General features: G+C 37.0%; 1 protein-coding gene across 1 annotated transcript in view; it reads right to left on the bottom strand.

Moving 5' to 3' along the window:
- Nucleotides 1–9,790: 9,790 nt before the first annotated feature.
- Nucleotides 9,791–24,887, bottom strand: part of LOC128638599 (sulfotransferase 2B1) — an 89,391-nt gene continuing 74,294 nt past the window's right edge. The window contains exon 7 of the mRNA XM_053690653.1: nt 9,791–10,084. Coding sequence (XP_053546628.1) covers nt 9,969–10,084 — 116 coding nt within the window. The 3' untranslated portion in view covers nt 9,791–9,968. The remainder of the gene's footprint in view (nt 10,085–24,887) is intronic.

Here is a 24,887-nt window from a genome sequence, read left to right as displayed (position 1 = left end):
AAATAACTATATATATTTTAAAGTGTCACTGAAATCACTTCATTAAATAATATTTCATTTATTCATTGAACGCAGTGGGGGTTATTTTAGATAACAAAGAGTTATATCTGTGATATACAGTTTGACAGCCACAGAAATAAAATTATAATTTTTAAGCTATATTCTGTGACAGACTATAATATAAATACTTGTTTCTTTGTAGTGAGCAATTTATAGTTATCATTTTTTATAACATATAACACCAATACTGCCGCTTTAAATGTAAAGGACAAATCTTTCTCAACAAAGCCAAACAGAGAAACTTTTTTTTAAAGAAAAGCAAAACATGCACAGTGTTATCATTCCTCTCAAAGATAGTAAGGCAAGCTCAAAGTTTCATTTTTACTTAAAGGAGAAACACTGTTTACTGCTTAAAAATATAAAATTCACACTAAAACTTGATAAATGCTAATTAGTTTAACCGCAACAAAATTATTGGATTTAGTATTGTGTATAAATTGATATTCACCATTCTGCAGTTGTCCAGCCAAATATTACAACCGTATATAACACAAAAATAAGCTTTCTACAAAAGAATACTAATCCAATTTCCCCTTAAAATTATTCCCAATGATCCTTATAATAAAAAATGCATACTGACGTTCATGAAATAGCCTAAACAAGCATAAGCAGCATAAGAACGCACTCACAGCGGGATGCAGGCTAATTAAAGGGACATTTTACCCAAACGCAAAAATAATCTTTAATTGAAACTGCTAACACAGTGAAATATACTAGTGTTAGGCTTACAGTAAACCTCATTGTCTTTTATGTAAATATTCCCTTAAATTCTCAGATGTTATATCAGTTTGACTGTATCCCTTTAAATATTTTCTCTCCTGTTTTTCCTCGTTTTTTTTTTTCTGTCCGCTAGTCTCACGGATCCCTACACTAAAATTGTAGACAACTTATCACTTCAGTTTGCATTACAGAGAGAATTAAGTTATGCTGCAAAAAGAAATATCTTCTATCTGAACAGCAGATTTAAAATAAATATATACAAAGAAAGGTCTCTTAAAATATATTTAGCAAACTACTAATACAGTGTTATTGCACTGGTCCTTTAAATAAGAAAATGACAATTTTCTATTGCTCCGTCTACGCACTGAGCTCTGATTTTACAGACAAACATAAGATAATGAGATATTCTTATTATCTAAAATTCAACCCATTGCAATCAACTGTGTTTTGAAAGCATAAAATTGACAATACATTAATAGCAACACCTTGTCACAGTGGACTGTCCCTTTAAGGACTAACCATTCATCACGTAAATTACATATGTATATCCTAACCATAATTTAGGCTGCTTGTATGATTTACCACACAAATTTCACCTCTGTACTGTAGCATGCCCTGCAGATTAATTAACTTGCAACAAAAACGGACGCACTTTTAAATAAACTTTCAATTACAGCTTATAACTTTATGTCATTGGGTGCACCAACTCTGTGCACAGACCTTACAAATACAACATACGTTAACCCATTAATCATACCAGAAACAGTTTCATATTTACCAGAGCGTGACAAAAAATCACACACACCATCGCACTTTCAAAGCCACTTTCAAAGCCGTTACTTCACTTACAAAAACAATATCATATCTTTACATGCCGCCACACAATTATCACTTAAAACGACAACTGCATATGAATACCCCATACTAAAAACATGCTGGTGACTTTGAAATACAGTTACATAAAATAACATTACCAAATATCTTCTAAAAACGTCTGATTTCCCAGCAGAGAAACAGAAGGAAACATTATTACGATACAGACACACAAGTTCATTTCATCTCGCATACCAAAGATTCACTCCCTTTTTTCCTTTCTCAGAAAAGCATCTATTTCATAGCGTACGACATACATATATATATATATATATATATATATAAAAACACTAGATTAACTTTTCACCACGTCCAAAATGTATTTTTTTCCGAAACCCCGCAAAATGGCCATTTTTTGCACGGCTTGAGACAATCATTTTCAAATAATACATTCTGTTTTTGGTTTAAAGTAAATCTGTTACACTCATACCACAGTGAGAACCTACAGACCATCACACATTATGCATCTCAATATACACAATTTCATTTTTGTTACTGCAAGCAAACAAAAAAAATCTTACAAACGAAGCTGCTGTAACAGGTTTCTTTTTTTTTTTTTTTTTTCTTTTGATCTATGTGCGCGCTCAGTGGTGGCCCCCCTTCTTTGCCTGCTACATTCTTTTAACACAGAGATTTTTCTATCACACAGCAGTACTCACTGACAGTGTTTTAAAAATATTTCTGTCTTTTGCAGAAACTATTAACTCTCTTTTTCTTTTACCTTATACATGTAATTTTCTCTGTGCATTCTTATCAATAAGCAGTTCCCATTTCTCAATACAATAATAGCCACAATAATAACATGCACAGCCACTTAATATTTTCTACGCACAGCATCATTTTATATAGCAGCAAAAGCAAGCATCAGATATCAACATGAGCTTCAGGTGGGTAACAAAACTCTATTATGGGAATGAATATGGGAAACTTCAACACACGTGAGACTCACTCACTGCCAAGTTGCCCGGGGGACCTTATCTTAAAAAATCCTCCCGTCGACTGGCATACATATATTACTTGCGCGCTTATCACAGACAGGACTCACAATACCTGTCGTGTCCCAGCACAGGACTGATTACCTGTCTGGAGGGGTATCACAACTGCCGGCAGGACTATAACCTCCGAAAACCTGTGCTTCAACCACAGGAACCCCTTTAACCCTTTATCATATATTATCAACACCTATTAGCAGACTAAATTTAGGTTCAAATTCACAGAAAGAAAGCATGGTAGAAGCACTCATAGTTACTCCCTGCGAATCCCACTGTCCTGACGCCAAAACTGTTAGTTGTCCCCTTCAGGGGGTAAGTGTCAGTGCAGGCCAAAGCCTGGGGCCTAGTGTACCACCTGAGGCATATGTAGATTACCTGATAAGGGCCCCTTAGAATGACTCAGACCACGCAGCATTATGATCGAAAGCCAATTCTGTTTATTGCACAGTGCAAGCCTTTCTTATAGTGACATACAGGGTTAAGGGGATGACACGTTAGGACCGCGTCATCTTACACAGTTATACAGAGCAAAGTACAAGGAAAAACTTGAACATGAGTTTCTCATAACAATACTTACAGAGTCATAACAAACTACCATCTGCGGAGACAACAAGGTTTTTGAACCCTCTTGTTTACATTATCTTATTCTATCTTCTTCTGGGCGTCGGGCCAGGGTACATTGGCAAGGCCGAACAGCTAAGGAAACTATCATAACCCAGTATAATAAAGTCTATTCATTACAAAATGGCTGCGAGGAACAAGATGGCTGCGAAGAACAAGATGGCTGCCATCAGGTTCATATTACCCCTAACAGTGTCCCTTTAAGTCACCAATTGTAATACAAGTGCAACAAGTACACTAATAGCACTCCCAGAGTCATCCTTTAAAGGAATAGGGCACATACAAAATTGTGTTATTTGCTTGTGGCAAAGCACAAAATAAAGGAACCTGCAATACTGATAGTGATTCATTTGTCATCTCAGCCATAGTAAAGTCTATGGGAACAAATGAGAAGGAAAAATTGTTAAAAACTGTTCTATCTTCTCTTTAAATTGTTCTCATAAGAACACCCCTGCTAGACAAATGTTATTTTTGTACTTATTTTTTTGTTTATTTCTATATTACGATTCAGTGAAATAAATATTTTGACTAGGGGTTTGCATTTAGATGCTTCAATAGCATCCAAATAAGGAATAAATCTTCTGTGTGACACATTCAGTTCTTTTCAGAGCCATATTTACTCTTGTGAACATGCAACACACTAAGATCTGTTAAAATCCAGATCTTAGTTATACCAACTAGCGTGCGCTCACCAAAAAAATAAGAAAAGCAGTCTCAATATGAGATAAATATATTTGTATTAAAGGCCCTTTAATATATAGTCATGCAAAAGTCCCCTTGCATGTATTGGTCATACATTAACCCCTTAAGGACCAGCAACGTCCTTTTTATAGGGATTGAGTTGTTCATAGCGCGGTCTCACCTCCATTGTCGATACTGCGCTATTTCCGGTGGCCAGCAGGATGGAGGGAGGGTATAATAGCGGGGTTACACCCCTTGCAGTGGGACCCACGCTATTATACCCTGCAACATACAGGTTACATAGTGGTCATTAAAGGAATAGTCTAGTCAAAATTAAACTTTCATGATTCAGATAGAGCATACAATTTTTAGCAACTTTCTAATGTACTCCTATGATCAATTTTTCTTCTTTCTCTTGCTGTATTTATTTGAATGTAAGCTTAGGAGCCGGCCCATTTTTGGTTCTGCAGCTGGGTAGCGCTTGCTGGTTGGTGGCTACATTTAGATACTAATTAGAATGTGCTACCCAGTGCTGAACCAAAACCGGGGCTGGCTCCTAAGCTTACATTCTTGTTTTTTCAAATAAAGATATCAAGAGAACAAAGAACATTTGATAATAGGAGTAAATTAGAAAGTTGCTTAAAATTGCATGCTCTATCTAAATCACGAAAGTTTCATTTTGACTTGTCTTCTATTCCTTTAAGGGGTTAAACACCAACTATCATATATCCAACAAATAGGTATACAGGTACCTTGGAGTCCATTTCTCAGCAAATTACTTCCAGTGCTTCAACTCGTAAAGAGCATGTGTGTCACATTCAAGTCTAAGAAAACAAACAAAACATAGGAGGCACCTCATAGTGTAGTATGTTTGAAAAATAGATAAAGACAAACAGGAATAAAACAGGCTCACTCACACGTGTAGGATGCGTTAAACATAAGTGCAATGCCAGGCGTGCCGAGTCCTCAGATCTGCCGGGAAGCTCCCCTCAGGCTATAGGACTCTCTCCTCGCTATGGCGTCCAGCTCCCAGATAGGGCACATAGTAGAACAACTGGATTCCACCTTAGCATCTTTGGAGGAGCTAAAACAATGTCTATTAGCACATCAGCATATAGCACAGGAGGGTGAATGGAAAAGTATTTTATTTAAATAGCAACACCTTTCTCAGCTTGTACATTCATTTTTTTCATTAGACTAGGGCCTAGATTTAGAGTTCGGCGGTAAAAGGGCTGTTAACGCTCCGCGGGTTTTTTTCTGGCCGCACCATAAATTTAACTCTGGTATCGAGAGTTCAAACAAATGCTGCGTTAGGCTCCAAAAAAGGAGCGTAGAGCATTTTTACCGCAAATGCAACTCTCGATACCAGAGTTGCTTACGGACGCGGCCGGCATCAAAAACGTGCTCGTGCACGATTCTCCCATAGGAAACAATGGGGCTGTTTGAGCTGAAAAAAAACCTAACACCTGCAAAAAAGCAGCGTTCAGCTCCTAACGCAGCCCCATTGTTTCCTATGGGGAAACACTTCCTACGTCTGCACCTAACACCCTAACATGTACCCCGAGTCTAAACACCCCTAACCTTACACTTATTAACCCCTAATCTGCCGCCCCCGCTATCGCTGACCCCTGCATTACACTTTTAACCCCTAATCTGCCGCTCCGTAAACCGCCGCCACCTACGTTATCCCTATGTACCCCTAATCTGCTGCCCTAACATCGCCGACCCCTATGTTATATTTATTAACCCCTAATCTGCCCCCCACAACGTCGCCGACACCTACCTACACTTATTAACCCCTAATCTGCCGAGCGGACCTGAGCGCTACTATAATAAAGTTATTAACCCCTAATCCGCCTCACTAACCCTATCATAAATAGTATTAACCCCTAATCTGCCCTCCCTAACATCGCCGACACCTACCTTCAATTATTAACCCCTAATCTGCCGACCGGAGCTCACCGCTATTCTAATAAATGTATTAACCCCTAAAGCTAAGTCTAACCCTAACACTAACACCCCCCTAAGTTAAATATAATTTTTATCTAACGAAATAAATTAACTCTTATTAAATAAATAATTCCTATTTAAAGCTAAATACTTACCTGTAAAATACATCCTAATATAGCTACAATATAAATTATAATTATATTATAGCTATTTTAGGATTAATATTTATTTTACAGGCAACTTTGTAATTATTTTAACCAGGTACAATAGCTATTAAATAGTTAAGAACTATTTAATAGTTACCTAGTTAAAATAATTACAAATTTACCTGTAAAATAAATCCTAACCTAAGATATAATTAAACCTAACACTACACTATCAATAAATTAATTAAATAAACTACCTACAATTACCTACAATTAACCTAACACTACACTATCAATAAATTAATTAAACACAATTGCTACAAATAAATAAAATTAAATAAACTATCTAAAGTACAAAAAATAAAAAAGAACTAAGTTACAGAAAATAATAAAATATTTACAAACATAAGAAAAATATTACAACAATTTTAAACTAATTACACCTACTCTAAGCCCCCTAATAAAATAACAAAGCCCCCCAAAATAAAAAATTCACTACCCTATTCTAAAATACAAATATTACAAGCTCTTTTACCTTACCAGCCCTGAACAGGGCCCTTTGCGGGGCATGCCCCAAGAATTTCAGCTCTTTTGCCTGTAAAAAAAAACATACAATACCCCCCCCCCCAACATTACAACCCACCACCCACATACCCCTAATCTAACCCAAACCCCCCTTAAATAAACCTAACACTACCCCCCTGATGATCTTCCTACCTTGTCTTCACCATGCCAGGTTCACCGATCCGTCCTGGCTCCAAGATCTTCATCCACCCCAAGCGGGGGCTAGACATCCACTGAAGAAGTCCAGAAGAGGGTCCAAAGTCTTCCTCCTATCCGGCAAGAAGAGGACATCCGGACCGGCAAACATCTTCTCCAAGCGGCATCTTCTATCTTCTTCCATCCGATGACGACCGGCTCCATCTTGAAGACCTCCAGCGCGGATCCATCCTCTTCTTCCGACGACTAGACGACGAATGACGGTTCCTTTAAGGGACGTCATCCAAGATGGCGTCCCTCGAATTCCGATTGGCTGATAGGATTCTATCAGCCAATCGGAATTAAGGTAGGAATTTTCTGATTGGCTGATGGAATCAGCCAATCAGAATCAAGTTCAATCCGATTGGCTGATCCAATCAGCCAATCAGATTGAGCTCGCATTCTATTGGCTGTTCCGATCAGCCAATAGAATGCGAGCTCAATCTGATTGGCTGATTGGATCAGCCAATCGGATTGAACTATATTCTGATTGGCTGATTCCATCAGCCAATCAGAAAATTCCTACCTTAATTCCGATTGGCTGATAGAATCCTATCAGCCAATCGGAATTCGAGGGACGCCATCTTGGATGACGTCCCTTAAAGGAACCGTCATTCGTCGTCTAGTCGTCGGAAGAAGAGGATGGATCCGCGCTGGAGGTCTTCAAGATGGAGCCGGTCGTCATCGGATGGAAGAAGATAGAAGATGCCGCTTGGAGAAGATGTTTGCCGGTCCGGATGTCCTCTTCTTGCCGGATAGGAGGAAGACTTTGGACCCTCTTCTGGACTTCTTCAGTGGATGTCTAGCCCCCGCTTGGGGTGGATGAAGATCTTGGAGCCAGGACGGATCGGTGAACCTGGCATGGTGAAGACAAGGTAGGAAGATCATCAGGGGGGTAGTGTTAGGTTTATTTAAGGGGGGTTTGGGTTAGATTAGGGGTATGTGGGTGGTGGGTTGTAATGTTGGGGGGGGGGTATTGTATGTTTTTTTTTACAGGCAAAAGAGCTGAAATTCTTGGGGCATGCCCCGCAAAGGGCCCTGTTCAGGGCTGGTAAGGTAAAAGAGCTTGTAATATTTGTATTTTAGAATAGGGTAGGGAATTTTTTATTTTGGGGGGCTTTGTTATTTTATTAGGGGGCTTAGAGTAGGTGTAATTAGTTTAAAATTGTTGTAATATTTTTCTTATGTTTGTAAATATTTTATTATTTTCTGTAACTTAGTTCTTTTTTATTTTTTGTACTTTAGATAGTTTATTTAATTTTATTTATTTGTAGCAATTGTGTTTAATTAATTTATTGATAGTGTAGTGTTAGGTTAATTGTAGGTAATTGTAGGTAGTTTATTTAATTATTTTATTGATAGGGTAGTGTTAGGTTTAATTATATCTTAGGTTAGGATTTATTTTACAGGTAAATTTGTAATTATTTTAACTAGGTAACTATTAAATAGTTCTTAACTATTTAATAGCTATTGTACCTGGTTAAAATAATTACAAAGTTGCCTGTAAAATAAATATTAATCCTAAAATAGCTATAATATAATTATAATTTATATTGTAGCTATATTAGGATGTATTTTACAGGTAAGTATTTAGCTTTAAATAGGAATTATTTATTTAATAAGAGTTAATTTATTTCGTTAGATAAAAATTATATTTAACTTAGGGGGGTGTTAGTGTTAGGGTTAGACTTAGCTTTAGGGGTTAATACATTTATTAGAATAGCGGTGAGCTCCGGTCGGCAGATTAGGGGTTAATAATTGAAGGTAGGTGTCGGCGATGTTAGGGAGGGCAGATTAGGGGTTAATACTATTTATGATAGGGTTAGTGAGGCGGATTAGGGGTTAATAACTTTATTATAGTAGCGCTCAGGTCCGCTCGGCAGATTAGGGGTTAATAAGTGTAGGTAGGTGTCGGCGACGTTGTGGGGGGCAGATTAGGGGTTAATAAATATAACATAGGGGTCGGCGATGTTAGGGGTAGCAGATTAGGGGTACATAGGGATAACGTAGGTGGCGGCGATTTGCGGTCGGAAGATTAGGGGTTAATTATTTTAAGTAGCTTGCGGCGACGTTGTGGGGGGCAAGTTAGGGGTTAATAGATATAATACAGGGGTCGGCGGTGTTAGGGGCAGCAGATTAGGGGTACATAAGTATAACGTAGGTGGCGGTCGGCAGATTAGGGGTTAAAAATTTTAATCGAGTGGCGGCGATGTGGGGGGACCTCGGTTTAGGGGTACATAGGTAGTTTATGGGTGTTAGTGTACTTTAGGGTACAGTAGTTAAGAGCTTTAGAAACCGGCGTTAGCCAGAAAGCTCTTAACTCCTGCTATTTTCAGGCGGCTGGAATCTTGTCGTTAGAGCTCTAACGCTCACTGCAGAAACGACTCTAAATACCAGCGTTAGAAAGATCCCATTGAAAAGATAGGCTACGCAAATGGCGTAGGGGGATCTGCGGTATGGAAAAGTCGCGGCTGAAAAGTGAGCGTTAGACCCTTTCCTGACTGACTCCAAATACCAGCGGGCGCCCAAAACCAGCGTTAGGAGCCTCTAACGCTGGTTTTGACGGCTACCGCCGAACTCTAAATCTAGGCCTTAGTGTGTTGTACTTTCACAAGAAAGGATTGCTAGGATTGACTTTCACTTTAAACATCTATCAATTATGAAAATACTTGACTATTAAGATGTTACTTTTTCTAAAATTTGTTATTCATTTTTTAATACTGCTGCCATTTTGTCACTGGTTTTGGGTGTTTTCAAAATTATTGTCACTGATTTGATTCACTATGTTTTAGAAAATTTTATAATATTATGATACCAATTCAATTCCTAGATCAGTGCACAAAAAAAAAGAATTCTATATGTACAAGCATAAAATTAAAATAATAATACATTGTGAATATTCAGAAACTGCATGGCAGCTACTAACATGCCTACTTAAATAAAAATGTATATTCTTTGATTGTACAAGAATGCACTAAGAAGATGATATTCTTTGACTGTACAAGAATGTACTCAAAACTTTATTTTTATTTACAATATTGTAAAAACACATAATGCTGTTACAAAACAGTAACTGGATAGTATAAAACATGTAATACAAAAAGTCAATCTTGAAGGCACATTCAATTTGCAAAACAGTTTTTAGATAATCAAAGTATTATAGATATCAAACTTCTTCCCAGAAAAATTTAATATTCAGATCTTTCATCTTTTCTTGATAAACTTTATCAAAATACTCATTCTGAGCCACAGTTAAATGATTCTTCCAATCCCCAACGATTCCTGCAAAATAAAATAATACAAAATTGTAGCAATTATCCAAAATTATAAGGTTTTCCAGCAAATGGCGATTCAAATTAAGGTTATCACCTTCATAAAGCATTGCTTGATCTATGTAACTATTGATTAGCTAGTTTACAAATCAAACAAGGAACAAAATTAAACGTTTATGATTCAGATAGGGCATGTAATTTTAAACAACTTTCCAATTTACTTTTATCATCAAATTTGTTTGTTCTCTTGGTATTCTTTGTTGAAAGCTAAACCTAGGTAGGCTTACAGTATATGCTAATTTCTAAGCCCTTGAAGCCGCCTCTTATCTCAGTGCATTTTGACTGTTATTCACAGTTAGACACTGCTAGTTCATATGTGCCATATAGATAGCATTGTGTTCACTCCCATTGAGTTATTTATGAGTCAGCACTGATTTGCTAAAATCGAAGTAATCTGTCAAAAAAAATGAGATAATGGGGCAGTCTGCAGAGGCTTAGATACAAGGTAAGATAATCACAGAGGTAAAAAGTGCATTAATATAAATGTGTTGGTTATGCAAAACTGGGGAATGGGTAATAAAGGGATTATTTATCTTTTAAAATATTAACAATTCTGGAGTAGACTAACCCTTTAATCACAGCTTAACATCTTTAAAATATAATATGGAACAAATCAAGTATATAAATGTATTGTGTAGCTATACAAAAACTGCCATAATTGATAACATAGCATTAAATATAAGCATGTGATGAAAAAAAAATGTTTAAAATAATCAGGTATCCCTTCATATAGGACATCACTAGCAAATATTTGTTATATAATTATTATTCTAAAATGGTGTCAAGTTAGGTAGGTATTAAATATTTTTATTCTGACCAATTATAACGTTGCAAACAATCAACCAACACAATTTGGGGAGTTACATATATTCTGTAAGTGTAAGAGTAGCTGTTTATTAGCCGCATTCAGCACTAGAGATATGTACAAGCCAGGCAGGTCATCTCTCCATCTCTTCTTGCTCATTGTAGACACACACACACATCACTGTATAACATTGCCAGTCAAGTATTTTCACTTATACAAACAAAATTAATGTAGATGGATTGTTAAAGGGACATGAAACACAATTTTTTTTCTTTCATGGTTTAGAAAGAGCATGCAATATTAAACAACTTTCTAATTTACTTCTATTATCTAATTTTCTACATTCTCTTGGTATCCTTAGTTGAAAATCCTATCTACATAGGCTCAGTAGCTGCTGATTGGTGGCTACACATAGATAACTTGTGTGATTGGCTCGCCCATGTGCATTGCTTTTATTTAGCAAAGGATATCTGATGAATGAAGCAAATTAAATAATAGAAGTAAATTGGAAAGTTGTATTCTCTACCTGAATCATGAAATATTTTTGGGGGGTTTAGTGTCCCTTTAAAGCCAAAATTAAACTTAACTAAATTGGATACATTATGGACAGTTTAACAACTTTCCAATTAACTTTAATATTTTACTTTATTTTTTGTGATATACTTTGTTTTTAGAGTAAACCTAAGTGAGTTCAGGATTGTGAATGTGTCATGAAAGTGACATAAAATCCATTTTTTTCTTTCATGATTCAGGTAGAGCAAGCAATTTTTAATTGTTTTATTTATAATCCAAGTCACTGTCCAAAAACAATATCAACCATTTTGAAAACATGGCATAATCAAAAGATACAAACCCCCCCCCCCCTTGTTCCCCCCCCCATGCGAAGAGAAAACATAACAAAAAAAAAAAAAAAAAAAAACAAACAAACAAAAAAAAAAATTACCATCACTTTCTTCCTCCTGAAGCTTTACCAGTTCCCTAATAGAACAATTTCTGTATTTCTAAAGGGGAAGATTATATAATCTATTTCTGCAGCCGGAAAGAATTTTAAGAAGGCAGCCCATTTATCAAAGAACCTTTTAATGTCTTGTTCATTATTTATATCCACGTTTCTCTGGTCTAAAATGCATTGTTTTTTCATGCAGTTTTTAATTTCAGTAATGCTTGGCATTGCATGACTTTTCCACTTCTTACAGATTAAATACCTGGTAGCAAGAATAGCGGAGATTATTATTTTTTCATCAGTTTGCTTACCAGGCTCTTCCTTAAGGCAGAGTATTATCTGATATATTGTCAAAGAGACATAGCCTATCTTAAGCACCTTTTTTAGCCAGTATTCGAGCCTAGCCCAGAGATTTTTAATCTTTGGACAATACCAAAACATATGTATTAAATCAGCTGCCTGATACGAACATTTAGGACATTTATTAAACCCTACATTCACACATTTGAAACCTCTCTCGGGGGTAAAATATGCCCCATGAAGGAGCTTAACATGTGCCTCCCTCCAAGTTGCAGAGAGCGTTACTTGTGCAATTTTTTTAATTGACAATTGAATAGTTTTAGACTCAATATTACTCTGAGGGATTGCTGTATTCCAGTAGAGGGCAATCTTTGCCAGTACCGGTTCTCCTTTATTTGTACCCAGAAGGTGATAACATGGTGCAATTGACATATGACCATTTCTTGTTAGAGCAAGCCAATCATCGAGTTTACCTAGTCCCCATTCCCAACCAGCTTTCTTAACTAGGTCCTGTGCAAAATGCCTTAATTGCAAATACGCAAAGAAGTCTTTATTGGGCAAATCAAAATCTCTTTTTAATTCCTGGAATGTTTTGATATATTTTCTTTCTTTATCAATTATTTGGTATACCTTGGTTAACCCCCGATTATGCCATTTCCTAAAGACTTCGGAATGCAATCCTGATTGAAAAATAGGGTTACCTATTATAGGCAAAAGACAGGTAGCACTATTATTAATTGAAAGAAAGGTTACTATCTTGTGCCAAGCTTTAAGTGGGTTAAGAATTGTTTTAAATCGTTTAATTTCTGAGGGGATTTCTTTAGGTACTAAGTGTATTAATGCAGATAGAGAATATGGGTAGCAGACACTGGTCTCGAGATAATTATTCAAGACATAGTTATTAGATGAGATCCAGTCTGTTACGACACGAGCCAGAAAGGAGAGGTTATATAGCCTTATGTCTGGTAAGGCAAGACCACCATCCTTTCTTGGTATTGAAAGTTTCATAAGAGATATCTTTGACCTCTTATTCTGCCATAAGAACTGTATAAGTGAAGTATTGATTGAACGTATATCCTTACCTAATAGAATTATTGGTGTATTTTGAAGTATATATAAAAGTTTTGGAAGAAGAGCCATTTTAAAAAGGGCAATCCTTCCAGAAAGTGATATTGGGAGATTTTGCCATAACAAAAGCTTTTCTTTGATCATTTTTACTACTGGGGGTATATTCAATGTATAGAGATCTACGGACCTTGTCGGAATATGAATCCCTAGATATTTAAAAGAATCTTTTACTTGGCGAAAAGGAGTTTCTAATATTGAAGTTTTATTTTTCCTGAGCCACACTATCTCTGATTTTGTCATATTTACTTTGTATCCAGAGAATGTACCAAATTGTTCCAAGATCTGAAAAAGTTTTGGTAAGTTCAGTTTGGTGTTAGCCAAATAAAGCAGCAGATCATCAGCATACAGACCGATTTTTATTTCGCAGTTACGAATTTTTATACCATCCAAATGATGGCGTATTTTAATTGCTAGAGGTTCAATGGAAATATTAAATAAGAGCGGGGAAAGAGGACAGCCCTGCCTTGTTCCTCTACCTAACAAGATAGAGGGGGAAATGTTGTTATTCACTATCAATCTTGTAGATGGGTGTTTATATAGATTTTCGATAAATTCAAGAAAATTACCTCTGATGCCAAATTGTCTTAACGATGTTTTGATATGTTCGTAAAATATTGAATCAAAGGCTTTTTCAGCATCTAAGGAAATAATAGCAAGGTCAGGTATGTCCTCCCCCCCGCTAGTTAAATTAGATAGTACCTCAAAATATTCTGTCAACAATAGGGCTTCCCTAATTTTTGAGGCTGAGTTGCGGTTATTTAGAAAACCTGCTTGATCAGTATGTATAATTTCTGAGAGGGGTCTTTGAAGTCTAGATGCTAGAATTGCAGTAAGAATTTTGTAATCTGAATTTAACAGTGCAATTGGTCTGTAGGATTCCTTGTATTCAGGGTTTTTTCCGCCTTTTAATATCAAAGTTGTGTAAGAATTGGTAAATGAAGAGGGGATCATTTTACCACTAATAAAGAAGCTGTTAAAGAGCGTGCAAAGATGTGGGGTGGCTTCACCAATCAGGATCTTATAGAATTCACTAGGCAAGCCATCTGGACCTGCTGCTTTATTTGAGGCAAGCTTGGATATTACTTTCTCTATTTCTTCTATGGAAATAGGGACATTGAGGCTATCAGCCATTTCTGATGTGACAGTAGGATACGTGATATCTCTCCAAAAGTCATCAGATGTATGCGTATCACTTGTTTTAAATGAATATAATTCCTGGTAATATTCATTAAATGCAGCTAGTATGTCTTCGGCTTTAGAAAGCTGAAGACCTTTATTATACAATTTGTCTATGATTGGTTGTTTTTTCTCATTTTTTATTAATTTGGCCAGCATCTTACCTGATTTATTACCATATTTATATAGCTTAGCCTGCATTTTTAATTCCTTTTGAGTTTCTTGCAGTAAAACAAAAGTATCCCTTTCATTTTTTGCTTTAACGTATTTTGCCCAATTTAAGGGGGTTTTGTCAAGCAGATAATGATTATAAGTGTTAGTTAAACATTGGCATGATTCTCTTTCTCTAGATCGAATTTTCTTATGCAGGGCTGAGCTATATGAAATTATTTCGCCTCTCATTACTGCTTTTGCAGTGTCCCAAAATACTTCAGGGCGGTTTAAATAGTCTTTATTAAAATGTACAAATTCCTTATATCTATTTATAAGCCAGTTCTTGAATTTTACCTCAGTCGTCAGATAGTAGGGAAAAAAGAAACGTGTTGCAGCAGAATACAAATGTGAAAGCTGAAACTCAAGTACAATCGGTGCATGATCTGAAAGAAATATTGGTCCTATATCTGTTTTTACCCCTCTCATCACCATACGTTCATCAATTAGAAAAATGTCGATTCTGGAGAGCGTCTTATGCGCCTTGGAAAGACAGGTAAAATTTTGAGTAGAAGGATTTTGCTGTCTCCAGATATCCCGCAGTGCTAAGTTCTGCATTATTTTTTTAAACATCTTACCCTCTAGATTATCTTTTTTTTGTTTTAACTGTTTGACATTATGTCTTAGCCTATCGATCGGGCATTGTGGTGCCATATTGTAATCTCCTCCCATAATTAAAGAGCCTTCCGTGAAGGATAATAATTTGGTCTGCAAAGTGTTCCAAAATTTTGGATCAAATACATTAGGGCCGTATGTATTACATAATGTATACATCTTCTGGGCAATCTTTATTTTCAGTAGTACATATCTCCCCCCGATGTCAGCCTCAAAATGTGTGACTTCGGTATCAATTTTCTTTCCTATTAGAATTGCTACCCCCCTTTTCCTCTTAACACTAGGTGCAAAATAGATTTCTTTTACCCATGTTGATTTAAGTTTTAAAGATTCTTCAGCTGATAAATGGGTTTCTTGAATAAAACCTATGTCAGTCTGGATCTTTCGCAGGTGATTAAGGATTGCTTTTCTCTTTATAGGGGTAGATATACCACCTACATTCCAAGATACTATTTTACAATTTTTATTCAGCATATTCATTTATACATTAAGAAGGGAGAAAGAGAAGAGAGAAAGAGAAAAAATAAATAAATAAATAAATAAATAAAATAAATAAATAAAAAAATAAAAAAAAATAAAAAAAATAATAATAATAATAATAAAATAAAATAATAATAATAATTTAAAATTAGACACCTAAATTTTCTCCGCACAGGTGGGGGTTGGGTCCTAGGACTCACGTCTAGAAGAGACACGGTCTTTCCCATAAGCAAAAACCTATAGCTTACACTCAGTCTAATAATCAGATATTCAATATTGCTGTTATTAAGCTTAGGAACCCAGTGTGTTATAGAAGCTCTCAGCCAGTTGAGCTTCTTCAAAGAAGTGTGTGACTTCCCCAACTTTAACCTTTAATTTGTAGGGGTACATTATGGTTGCCTGGTACCCTTTTTGTATCAATTTGGAACAAATAGGAGCAAGCTCCCTTCTCCTTGCTGCAGTGTCAGCGGAGAAATCTTGAAACATAAGGATTGTAGCGTCTCCAGCCTTAACAGGCTGTTGTTTGCGATAATGCTGGAATAAGGTAAGTTTGTCTTGAAAATTTAATATTCTAGCGATAACAGGCCTAGGCCTAGTTCTATCTTTATTGCCTGAGCGAGGTAGACCAAGTCTGTGCGCTCTCTCCACTGGGATGGGATATAGGGTAGATGGCATCTTTAAAATTGTAGGCAAGGTTTCTGATATAAAATTAACAAGATTGTCATATTGTTGTTCTTCCGGAAGGCCTATAATTCTTATATTATTTCTTCTAGAACGATTTTCTAGATCTTCTAATCTGTTTTGAATTTTCTGTACGTTATTATTTATACCTTCTAGATTAGAACTATGCGTTATTGTTAGATCTTCCAGGTCCGAAACTCTTTGTTCGGCTTCCTGCAGCCTATTGGAGAATTGACGAACCTCTTGTGTCAGAGAAAGAAAATCTTGTTTGATTTCAGCTCTAAGAGCCTCAAATTTAGGAGAGAGCGCATCAGATATACTAGCGACTAAGCTGTGAATATTGGTTACTTCTTGTACAACTGGTACATTTAACATAGTTGGTTGCGCTTCTGTGGGAGGCTCCTGATTACCCTTCAATTTTCTGTCTCTCTGTCTTGCTGCCATGGCTGGAGAAATATTCCGGGGTGAGGTGTGAAGGAATTTATCCATGTGCCAGAAAAGAAAAGAGAATTAAAAAAAATTGAAGTGAGGCAATTTATCTAAGTGAAGATCAATACAGGGAGTGAACTTAATTTTAGAGTTAAGTTTGAGAAGGTGAAGCGTTCTCAAATAGACAAGTGAGGATAGGGATGTGCACTATTGTGACCAAGTGAGGGAAAAGAAAAGGGGAGAGAGAAAAAAAAAAAGGAAAGAAAGGAAAAATAATAAACTGTGAATTAAATCGTGTTATTTAGATCCAGCCAGGGATGCAGAGATCAGGGACGTTATTAATGTTAGGCAATTTTATGCCAATTTGTTAATTGTCTTACTGTTGCTAATCTTCAAAAGACACAATAAAGGAAATGGTATCTCTGAAAGCAGCAACAGCAATTTCTTAATTAGATTTATATCCAAGAAAATATTATTCCAGCAATTATATACAGTATATTTTATAGGTAAGCAAACATATTCACAGTGACCTAGTTATATCCTGGTTCAGTCAGTTTCATTTGTATTTTATTTTCAGAGAAGTTAAAATATCTCTTCTTTAAAGAAAATTTATAAGGTAGTTTTAACTAATGATCTTTATATTTCTATATAAACTTTCTCCCTGTCCAATAGTAAGGGATAGTATTTTATTTTCAGGGAACGTAGGAGATTTATTCTTAGGAAAGAGTTATTAGATAATATAACTGAGGATCTTTTATCTCTATATAGCCCTTCCCTCCAAGCAGTAATAATGGGTAATATATCCTGAAAAAGGTTATAGTAAATTTCTCTGGTATTGAATTATTAATTCCTTATTCACACTCAATAACCTTTGATTTTTTTTTTTCCTCCCCTTCTCCTCTCCCTTCTCTCTCCCCTGAGAATGTTTCACTTTTTAGAGGAGAAAGTACAATGTCTTTTTACATACTATGCACATTTTACACATTCTTAAGCATTAACATTTTTGCCTAGATTTGCTCAATACATTGATATGACAAAAATTGTAGCGACAAGTAATATAGTTAAATAAAATTAAATGTGCCAAACAAATCATATGCAGAAAAAAGAATCATATAAGGAGCCAATGAAAAAAAAAAAAAAAAAAAGTTCCTTTATATAGTTAATAAAGTTCAGCCAGTTCTTGTATGTATGCAGCTTGTCACCTTACCTGGGTCATTCTATGCATCAGCGTTCAACTAATAGCCAGGTAGGTGGGCAGAAAGAGCCTTCAATATGAGAAAATGCCAAAATTGCTGATACCTATTAGAGGGGTTAATTATACAGCCATCTTCCATAGCATTTTTACCAGGATCCATACAGTGTTCCCCAGGACATGCAGCTCTGGTTGGTATCCCCAAAAAAAAGGTGAAGAGAGAAAAACATGCTCCCAGATTGAGCACCTCCTAATTTAGCGCTTACCCACAGCGTCTCGAGGAACCAGAGCAGAGATATGCAGAGGCGCTGCACAGGGAGATCTCAGCGGCAACTGCCAGGCTAGCTACACACAGCCCCGACCTCCCACGCAGCACCGGTGGGGGAGGGGGGATTCTCCAGCAAGCTTTCAGTCCGGCACCGAGCAGAGCCGCTTCGAGTACTTATCGCTCCCTGCTTGAAGATGCGGCTCCGCCACCACACTTCAGCTCAGTCTCACGGATGATTTCTGTCTCCCTCGCAACTTCGGTGGGGGAGAGGAAGGTATGTGGGGGGTCCGCCGCGCTGCTGTGGGTACTCAGGGCAGGAGTCAGGAAAAAAACATCAGGTCCTTTGTTAGTGCAGCAGTGTTGATATATGTAAATAGCCTTATCCTCCCACGCAGCACCGGTGGGGGAGGAAAGGGTATGGAGAGAATCTGCTGTTATCCTGCAGGTAATTAGGGCCAGGTTCAAGGCAGTTTATCAGTATAGCAGAGAGAGTGTATAAAGATAGCCTCAACCTCCCACGCAGCACCGGTGGGGGAGGGAGGCACTCTGTTCCTCTTTGAAGTTATATCACAAGTTCTAATATATATAAAAAGAGGAAGCCCAAGGTATAGGCTTTTTGCAAGCTGACTAATAATGTCAGCACAGTGGGATGTCTGTCCACTGTCTGGTTCCAGGAGCGTTGATACAGGCTATCCAAGAAGCTACCCAGGTCCCTGGGTTTGGCACGAGAAACTCCACCAGCAGCTGCAGGACTGGAAGGTAATCACACACAGGTGTGTGCAGTTAGCTCCTCCTCCGGAAACCAGAGCAAGCAATTTTAAACAACTTTTTAATTTACTTCAATTATCAAATGTTCTCGTGGTATCTTTTGTTGAAAAATAGGGTTGTAAGCTCAGGAGCTTGTATGTGACTGAAACACTATTATATGGCAGCAGTTTTGTAAGAGTCTGCAATACAAGAAAAATTGGTGCTAGGTATTTATCTCCGCTAATATAGCTTGCGGATCCCAAAAAACCTTTTTCCCCATCTTAATACTTAAATGACACAAAATTTATAGGTATAATACAAACAGAATAGTTCAGCACTAAGGGTACTATGCAAGCCACAAAGGGTTACCAGCAGAACCAACAAATAAGCAAAAAATCCAAGCGAGTGGCAGCATGCAGTGATATTTATTTATGTGGAATAGATGAAGATACCCGTTACGGCTGTAAGAGACTAATTTGCAAAGCCGCTCGTAAGAGTGGGCGGGGTACGATCGCAAGAGCTTTTGTCCTATAGCCTGTCAGATGTGTGGCCGTGTTGTAGCACAACCAATAGGCGTTATTGTTTACATGGTCATGTTTAATATACGCTGAAAGACGCTGCGGATGGGAAATTTACAGCACTTAGATTTTGCTGGTTATTGGTATCAGAGAGTCTGAATGAGAACATATTGGTTTAGATGATCACAGTAATAGACAGTATGCTACATGATGAGCTTGCGCTCTCACTTAGACATTGTACACGTAATTCAGTTTATAAAGGCAGTTTGCACACTGCTCTATTTTCACTTTGCCCACGGTTTATTTTGATTGGTTGCCTGTAGAGGAAGGGGAGTACAGGCCTATAAATGTTTGTTTTCTTCACTTGTTGATTGACAGAAGAAGGGACGTTTGCAGTCCAGAAACGTCACAGTAATAAATAAGGATTAACACGGTTGACCAAAGTCCAGTGAGTGCTTTATTTCTGAACTTTTATATATATATATATATATATATCTTGCCATCTTTTATAAATTTATAGTTAGTCCAATAAAAAGTATCATTGCTCAATGCAGTACTCTTGTTATTTTATATATATATCTGATTATATATCTGATGCTTGGTTTGAATTTCCTAAAGAAACTTTTGTTCTTGACACCCTGGCACATTATATATTTGGTGAGAGTGCAAATCCCCTATGAATAAAATTCATAGGGGATTTGCACTCTCACCAAATATATAATGTGCCAGGGTGTCAAGAACAAAAGTATCAATTTCCAAGTTAGAGAACCGCACTCACTGGACTTTCAACAAACAATGATTTATTATTTAAAGTGACATTTCGAGGAGTCAACTGTCCTCTTCCTCAGACCATATATATATATACACACACTCACCGGCCACTTTATTAGGTACATCTGTTCAATTGCTTTGTCACACAAATTGCTAATCGGCCAATCACATGGAAGCAACTCAATGCATTTAGGCATCTAAATGGGGTAAAGACGACTTGAGGAAATTCAAACCAAGCATCAGAATGGGGAAGAAAGGGGATTTAAGCTACTTGAAAGTTGCATGATTGTTGGTGCCAGGCGGGCTGGTCTGAATATTTAAAAAACTGCTGATCTACTGGGATTTTCACGCACAACCATCTCTAGGGTTTACAGAGAATGGTCCGGAAAATATCCAGTGAGTGGCAGTTGTGTGGACGACAATGCCTTGCTGATGTCAGAGGTAAGAGGAGAATGGGCAGACTGGTTTGAGATGATAGAAAGGCAACAGTAACTCAAATAACCACTCGTTACAACCAAGGTATGCAGAATACCATCTCTGAATGCACAACACGTCGAACCTTGAAGCAGATGGGCTACAGCAGCAGAAGACCACACTGGGTGCCACTCCTGTCAGCTAAGAACAGGAAACTGAAGCTACAATTCGCACAGGCTCACCAAAATTGGACAATAGAAGATCGGAAAAACATTGCATGGTCCAATGAGTCTCTATTTCAGCTGCGACATTCAGATGGTAGTGTCAGAATTTGGCGTAAACAACAAGAAAGCATTGATCCATCCTGCCTTGTATCAATGGTTCAGGCTGGTGGTGGTGGTGTAATGGTGTGGGGGATATTTTCTTGGCACATTTTGGGCCCCTTAGTACCAACTGAGCATCGTTTGAATGCCACAGCCTAACTTAGTATTGTTGATGACTATGTCCATCTCTTTATGACTACAGTGTACCCATCTTCTGATGGCTACTTCCAGCAGGATAATGCAACATGTCCCAAAGCTCAAATCATCTCAAACTGGTTTCTTGAACATGACAATGAGTTCACTGTACTGCAATGGCCTCCACAGTCACCAGATCTCAATCCAATAGAGCACCTTTGGAATGTGGTGGAATGGGAGATTCGCATCATGGATGTGCAGCCGACAAATCTGGAGCAACTGCGTGATGCAAAATCTCTGAGGAATGTTTCAAACACCTTGTTAAATCTATGACACAAATAATTAAGGCAGTTCTGAAGGCAAAGGGGGTCCAACCCGGTACTAGCAAGGTGTACCAAATAAAGTGGCCGGTGAGTGTATGTATATGTATGTGTGTATATATATATATATATATATATATATATCAGCAGCAAAATCAGAAGCAGACCAGGATTTCTTCAAACCAAATAGTGAAATTTACATACCGGAACTGCGTTATAATGACGTCACTTCCGTTACAATTGTAAACAATACAAAACGTGTATTTATGCATATAAACTCGTAACCAGTGATGCCTATACCTAAATGATGTAGTTGAGTATCAAATCAACAATTAAGTATGTGGAAAATATCACGTGATAAACAATATATATACAATTTCAAAACAAACAAAATGTTAACAAATAAATTCATATTAAAACTGAGAGGATTAACAACATTTTCAGGTGTCTTCGCCCATGTGTTTTGTATAGATCTACAGATCATATATGAGGGTTCCTTTACATATATAGACATATCTCCTAGAACTATAACAGTATTGGTCAATTCACCACATTTCAAAAGCATCATATTCATCAAACATGGCATCTTATTTTGTTAATACAATAAGGGACACTATATTGCCATTTAGGTGCAATATGAGTGTGTGTCACATAGGGGGAGAAAGCCCTTAATAATGGTCTAGGGGGTATTACAGTGAATACACAAATTACAAGTAATCTGTATATTCACTATATAATACCATCGGCAATGGATAAGGATATATTTCCTGTCAAAAGACAGAAGACAACCCATGTCCAGTCCCCATCCACAACCATATAACTCCAATACCTATGAGAAACTAACTTTTGATCCAACAGATAAATGTAATAGACAGTTGGAGGTTCTTGTTGGTTTTGGAGTCTCACAGGGATACCTAACAGAATCTCTTGGTAAACAAATGATTACAAATTACCCCAGGTCCCTATCTTATATTCCATACCAAAGATACACAAAACACTGGAGAAGCCCCCTGGTCGCCCAATTGTTTCCTCAAAAGACTCACTACTTCAACCGATAGCCCAATATGTGGACTTCTTGCTACAACCGGTAGTACAAGATAATAGAGCCTTTCTATTAGATTCTAGTGAACTATTGAGACTTCTTGAAGGAAATGAAGATAGAAGCTAATGATCTTCTGGTAGTACAAGATTTAAATAGTCTTTACACCATAATTCCCCACCGGGTAGGCTTAGACACAATGAAAGAATTATTCGTAGCTTCTGATAAATATGTGGGTCCACCCATAGAGTTTGTAATACAACTGGATGAGTTTTGTCTAACTAAAAACTATTTTAAATTTGAAAAATATGTTTTTCTTCAAATAGCGGGCATGGCGAAGGGGTCGAATATGGCCCCTTCGTATGCCAATCTATTTATGGGGGTTTTGAAATTCAATTTCTATGGTCAAAAGATGTACCTCAGGTAATTTTCCACAAGAGGTACATCGATTACATTTTGCTAATCTGAAGGGGGAGTGATTATAGTCTACAATTGTGGTTTCAGTAATTTAATAACATCTTAAACCTAACAACAGTTAGGTTTAAGATGTCTTACAGTCAAAATCAAATTTAATTTTTAGACCTACTAATTATTAAAGGACAAACGGGACTAGAAACAACTCTGTACTCCAAGCCCACAGATCGTAATTTCCTACTGATGTCAGTTGTCATACCCCATCACTCGTTAGAGGAATAATTAAATATCAATTCATTAGAGTAATTAGGAACAATTCTAGCAGAGAGAATGGGGATTCACAAGTACATGAGATGCAAAATAGATTTTTGAATAGGGGATACTCACCGACTATCCTTGAAGTAGTGAAAGATCAGATAAAAGAGGTCATGCAGGACACACTGTTACAGAAGGAACCACAACAGCAAAATATTGAGAAGAATATTATCTTCACCCCCACCTTTGCCCCCAACACCTCCAAGGTCTGACAATTCATTTGGGAATTTTGGCACATTTTACTCTCGGATCCCAAATTGAAGATTGCCAAGGATACTAGTCCCATGGTAGGATGCAGATGTAACACAAATCTCAGAGATCTTCTGGTCATTTCAGATACCATCAAGTGCTATTCAGATGAGGACCTGAGGGTAACACGTAAGGGCTGCTTTCGATGCCCAAATTGCACCACTTGTAATGGACTGATAGCCACCAAAAAGTTTAACCATCCACACGGCAATCAGAAATACACCATAAATCATCCAAATACATGTACATGTTGATCTGCCCATTTGGCCTACACTATATTAGGAAGACCCAGGGGACCATCCGAGAATGAATGGCCAATCACTGAATGGCACTGAATGGCTATAAGACAGGTCATAAAGAAAGGAGAATTGGAACAAACAGTGGCTCGCCAAGCATCCTGTATCTTCGTTTAGAATGATCCTAATTGACCACATTCCCAGATCACCACGAGGTGGTGATAGAAACAAACTGCTTTTAAAAAGGGAAGCAGAGTGGATGTTTAGGCTGGACACTATACACCCTAAGGGACTGAATTATTTGCCTGATTTTGGTGTATTAACATAATGAGTAATTGTAATGTGTCACAATTGTGGTGTGGAGTTATATGGTTATGGATGGGAACTGGACATGGGTTGTTTTCTGTCTTTTGACAGGAAATATATCCTTATCCATTGTCGATGGTATTAGATAGTGAATATACAGATTACTTGTAGTTTGCGTGTTCACTGTAATACACCCTAGACCATTATTAAGGGCTTTCTCCCCCTATGTGACACACACTCGTATTGCAAATGGCAATATAGTGTCCTTTATTGTATTAACAAAATTAGATGCCATGTTTGACGAATATGTTGCTTTTGAAATGTAGTGAATTGACCAATACTGATATAGTTCTAGGAGATATGTCTATATATGTAAAGGAACCCTCATATATGATCTGTAGATCTATACAAAATACATGGGCGAAGACACCTGAAAATGTTGTTAATCCTCTCAGTTTTAAACATTTTGTTTGTTTTGAAATTGTATATATATTGTTTATCACGTGATATTTTCCACATACTTACTTGTTGATTTGATACTCAACTACATCGTTTAGGTATAGGCATCACTAGTTACGAGGTTATATGCATAAATACACGTTTTGTATTGTTTACATTGGGACAATGTATTTTCTAATAAAAATACAGAGGATAAATGGATAATATTTAAAAATTTGTTAAATAAATATACATATCAACACATACCATATGGTTATAAAAATAAAAATAAAAAAAACAA

The sequence above is a fragment of the Bombina bombina genome, chromosome 8, assembly GCF_027579735.1.
Source record: "Bombina bombina isolate aBomBom1 chromosome 8, aBomBom1.pri, whole genome shotgun sequence".
Classification (NCBI taxonomy): domain Eukaryota; kingdom Metazoa; phylum Chordata; class Amphibia; order Anura; family Bombinatoridae; genus Bombina; species Bombina bombina.
The sequence above is the reverse complement of the archived record's forward strand: the minus strand, read 5'-3'. Positions and strand labels throughout refer to the sequence as shown.